Source organism: Antedon mediterranea, chromosome 7 (assembly GCF_964355755.1).
Source record: "Antedon mediterranea chromosome 7, ecAntMedi1.1, whole genome shotgun sequence".
NCBI classification, from domain to species: domain Eukaryota; kingdom Metazoa; phylum Echinodermata; class Crinoidea; order Comatulida; family Antedonidae; genus Antedon; species Antedon mediterranea.
In genome coordinates, this window is record NC_092676.1 from 16,621,593 (window position 1) to 16,625,889 (window position 4,297).

Genomic DNA, 4,297 nt, shown 5'->3' on the forward strand with positions numbered 1-4,297 from the left:
GTGAGTTTTCTGAAAATATTGTGAAAAAGAGTCTGATTAAAAATCTTACAATTTACGCCAGAAAGAACGTGCTCACGTATTTTGATCAATTCAACCGGTGTTTTGAAGTAATTTTAAAATTCAGTAGACATTGTCCAGAAAAAACAATCCATTAATTTTTATTTATGGTGTTTCAGTCATAATAGGGTGAAAACGTAAATTTCAAGGGTAGCCCCGTTCATATTTTCCCAACTTCAGACATGCGTAATTAATAGAAAAAAAGAAAAGAATTATCTAAGCTTTCCTTTGACAAATAGGTCTATATATTAACGTTACCTCCCTGCTCAATGTGTGTTCATTCTGTCTTTTTTTGTCTTATGTAGGTGTGTTGTATTCTTTCTTAATGAAAGAAATTCAATCTAAAAGATTGAAATTTCAACAGAGATTTTATTGTTGTATTTTGTGAAGTCATCAAATGTGGTATAACTTTGTATTGTTTGCAAGAAAATTCCAATGATCACCCATCCAAAAACTTCACAATCTGTTGTGTACGTTTACCACGGTTTTATGAACTTGACACGAGTTGTCCCAGGTTAATGATAATACAAATGAACAATGTAAATATATAGGCCAGACAATGTCAATTGATATAACACACTGATGTGTCAAAATCATTCCTAATTGGTTGGTGCTATATACACGCAATCGATCAATTTCTATGCGTACAAGTCAAACGTTATCTTTCAACACATACCTGTACTGTAAACTATCGGTAGCTCAGACAACTATTTGTATTTGTATTGACTATCAGTGATTGGAAGTAGAAGCAGTTAGCAGCCTATCTTATGAGTCATCTCTTGTTCGCTTAATCCGCGAGGGTTCGTGGAATTCAGATCACAAATAACATTCATTAAATATCTACAGCCGGATTTAAACTATTTTTGATTAACTTAAGTTACTGTTATTAGTTACAGGAGTTGTATTGCGGGAATCGGCAAACGGCTGTGTTCATTTAGTAACTTGTGTTTATGTTGGTGGTTCGCTGCATGATTAATCGATGCAAAGCACGTAAAATATATTGACTCAAGGTTTTGAAAAAGTAAGCTGTAGGACCCTCTTGAGGCCATTGGTATTTTACCATGGCGGCCGATATACAGACAGCAGAGGCTTCGATGATGATGTGTACGTTGACAAATACACAAGAATCAAACAATGAAATACAATCTATGATGAATGAGGTAAGTTTAACACCTTATTAATTGCGATTTAGTTGAACAGATCTAACATTGTGCACAATTAATAATAGACCTTATAAAATGTTTTTACTGTATTGTTTACGGTTATTACTAATTTATTAGCCCAGGTGTATGTGGTTTCGGGGGTGGGGGGGGGGGGGGGTGTTATGTATCTTTTTACACGTATCATGTCATGCACTTAATACCAAAACAAAACGGTTTAGGTGCTCGTTTGTACCTAATGCTATACACTTATATAACTCCAGAGTACAAAGGTAAAATGTAACCGATAATTTTTATCTAATTTTAACAATTTTTAGCCTCTTAACTTTTTGTGTTTTTTTGTAAATTGTATTTTATATTTTTGTTTTTGCCAGTTTTCAAATCACATTTCTGTTTTTTTAAATGGACAATAAAGTATATATGACTATGACTATGACTATGACTATGTCATACAGAGAGGCAGACCTGGCCCAATATAGGACACCCACGACCCCCACCCCCCACCAACGTTAGATTTTTCGATTTTTTAATTTTATATATTTATTATATATATTTTTTGTGCAATAAAATACGATATGGAAATATCGAAACTCTCCTACATTTCAGTCAACTTCCCCATCCTATCTACGGTAAAATACCGTAGCCTTTAGGCCTATAAATAATTGACACTTTAGGCCCTCCTCTCTGTTAAAGTTGAGGGTAAAAGCTACAGTGTGTTTAATATCAGGTATAATACAATTAAAGAAGAACAAATTTTAACGCGTAATGTATTTTAAAAGGTTTATTTTAGAATAATTGATTATAGTTTTTTTTGGCTGTTTTTAAAACTTAAAATGGACATAGCCCTAATTGGCCTGTTGTATAGGCCTACAAAACATGTTATAAAACCATGGCCCTATTCTAAAAATAAACCAGTGTAAACTATTTATTTATAGGTTCGTTGTAAGGCCGAACAAGCAGTCGGAAGGAGTTTTACACACTATGAAGCTACTCAATTTGCTACTCAACTTGTTAATGGTGTCAACTATTTTGTAAAGGTGATTTGTTTTAAATACACATGTATTATTACATGACGTACGTGATTGGATATTTTAAACAATTATAGACATATAATCGTAATGACAACCATGGGAGAATATTGTTTAGGTTGAGTAGGCCTAAAGCCGATTTTCCACTAGGCGAATTTGTTCGCGCGAACAAATTCGCCTAGTGGAAAATCGGCTTAAAGATGAGAAGAACATTCTCTGTGACTACATGTAGGTAGGGAGTTGTACCAAATGGAGTGGCCTTGTTTGGATATAATTTGTCCTTCTAAAAGATTTGAACAATATGGATAATGTGTTACCTTCTGTGACCATAATGTTCCCACTGTTACCCATCTGGTGCTAAGTCCCAACGAAGATAACAGTTTGATTTATCAGCCATCAGTCAGTGATGTACTGTCATAATATCACTGGTATATCTTCACAATCTTTCTTTCTTTCTTGGAGATCCAAGAAACATTTATTATATATGGCCTTTGGCCCAAATAATATACAATGTAATACAATATTAAATAAATATCAGTTGAGTGCGTATAAAAATTCTGTTCTACGTTTAAATGAAAAAAATAAATATTTTCCAAGTTTAACAATAAGATCAGTATTTGTGGCAGACATAAGATAAATATATTTGAATTTAGTTTGGTTGTTTGTATAAAAGGAAAACATATATTTAGTTCTAATATCTGAATAAAATGGACAAACTAAAGTGAAATGATATTCATCTTCAATTGATTGTAAAGCACATAATTTGCATAATCTTTCATTTCTATTTATACAATTCCATCTTCCTTTTTCAATTTCTAATTCTAAAATTCCTAGTCGTATCTTAGTCATAATTTGTCTATGTTTGTAATTTGTTACTTTTGTTAGATATTCTTCAATTCCAAACAATCGAAACACAATATATTTCTTATTACTACTAATAAAATAGATTCATAAAATGTATTGCCATTAACAAACGCGTCTTCCAAGCTAAATTAACACAAACAGTAATTGTGAAAAACACATTACAAAAATAAGAACTTTCACACGGCTTAATTCAACAGAATTTTTTAGTGTTGTACAGTATCGCATAGGCCTCTACATGCGTTTATTTTACTCATACATAATTTTTAGAGTGGCTTTAGGCGTATTAAAATATGTATTAAACATATTTTATTAGGTCTATAGGCTATAATAGGCTATGGGTTTTTGCAGAAGTGACATGTTTTTCGGTACCGTTCGTAGGCCGATTCTACGTTTTTGTGTTTTATGTAAAGTAGTGCTAATTATACTGTAAAATATCCTAACAATTTATTATCTAAAACTTGTTTTATTTTTCAGGTTCGAACTGAAGAAAACAACTACATTCATATGAAAATTCACAAGGTATTTGGCGGTGACGTCACATTTACCTGTCTCGTGGACAACAAAGCAAAGAGTGATGAAATCCTTTATTTCTGAAGAAAAAAAAAGCCGGAAATACTGCATTTTTGTTATTATAAATTAAAAAGGCCAGGTGAAGCTTGTAACTGATGACTGCCTAATTTTAAGCCGATTGAATAACATGCCTAGCCAGTTATATTTAGTATTCTTATGAAATACAGGCCATGAGAAACCTAGGCTTCTCACTGAACTAATCGAACGATGGATAAAGTAATATGGCCTACACTTGATCGTTGGCTACTATTACAGTACTAAAAATAATGTCTCAAACAGTTTTTTTATTATTATTTTTTTATTTGTATTCTGTTAATATCTTTGGACATGTAACATTTAATAACTAATTATTTGCGTCAGGGAGCTAGTCAGATGTTTGACTTCATGGGCTCTAGGCCTACTCCTAGCGACCCAGAAGTAGTGGGTTCGAGTGCCACCAGCATAATGTACTTAGTATAAAGTAGGGTATAGGTCTAATCTGATCAATTAAGCTTGGAGACATAACACATTCATGTTTTGAATAAGTTAAGAGATCATTTTAAATTAGGAAAAATTGGATTTGTAAAAATTATTTATTAAGAACAACATTGAACAATGGTAATATAAAATTGAATCGAT

The 4,297-nt window shown here is 32.3% G+C and overlaps 1 protein-coding gene across 1 annotated transcript; it reads left to right on the forward strand.

Annotated features, from left to right (window-relative positions):
* The first annotated feature begins 673 nt into the window (after positions 1–673).
* Positions 674–4,297, forward strand: LOC140054428 (cystatin-A2-like). Its single transcript, XM_072099408.1, has 3 exons — positions 674–1,217; positions 2,153–2,254; positions 3,584–4,297. The coding sequence occupies exons 1-3, from the start codon at positions 1,119–1,121 to the stop codon at positions 3,701–3,703; spliced, it is 321 nt and encodes a 106-aa protein (XP_071955509.1). The 5' UTR covers positions 674–1,118; the 3' UTR covers positions 3,704–4,297.

Excerpts from the sequence above, each read along its gene's own strand:
- LOC140054428 (XM_072099408.1), top strand. The coding sequence starts at position 1,119 with ATGGCGGCCGATATACAGACAGCAGAGGCTTCGATGATGATGTGTACG. Across the intron at positions 1,218-2,152 it reads TACAATCTATGATGAATGAG|GTTCGTTGTAAGGCCGAACA; the intron begins GTAAGTTTAACA and ends ATTTATTTATAG. Across the intron at positions 2,255-3,583 it reads GTGTCAACTATTTTGTAAAG|GTTCGAACTGAAGAAAACAA; the intron begins GTGATTTGTTTT and ends TTTATTTTTCAG.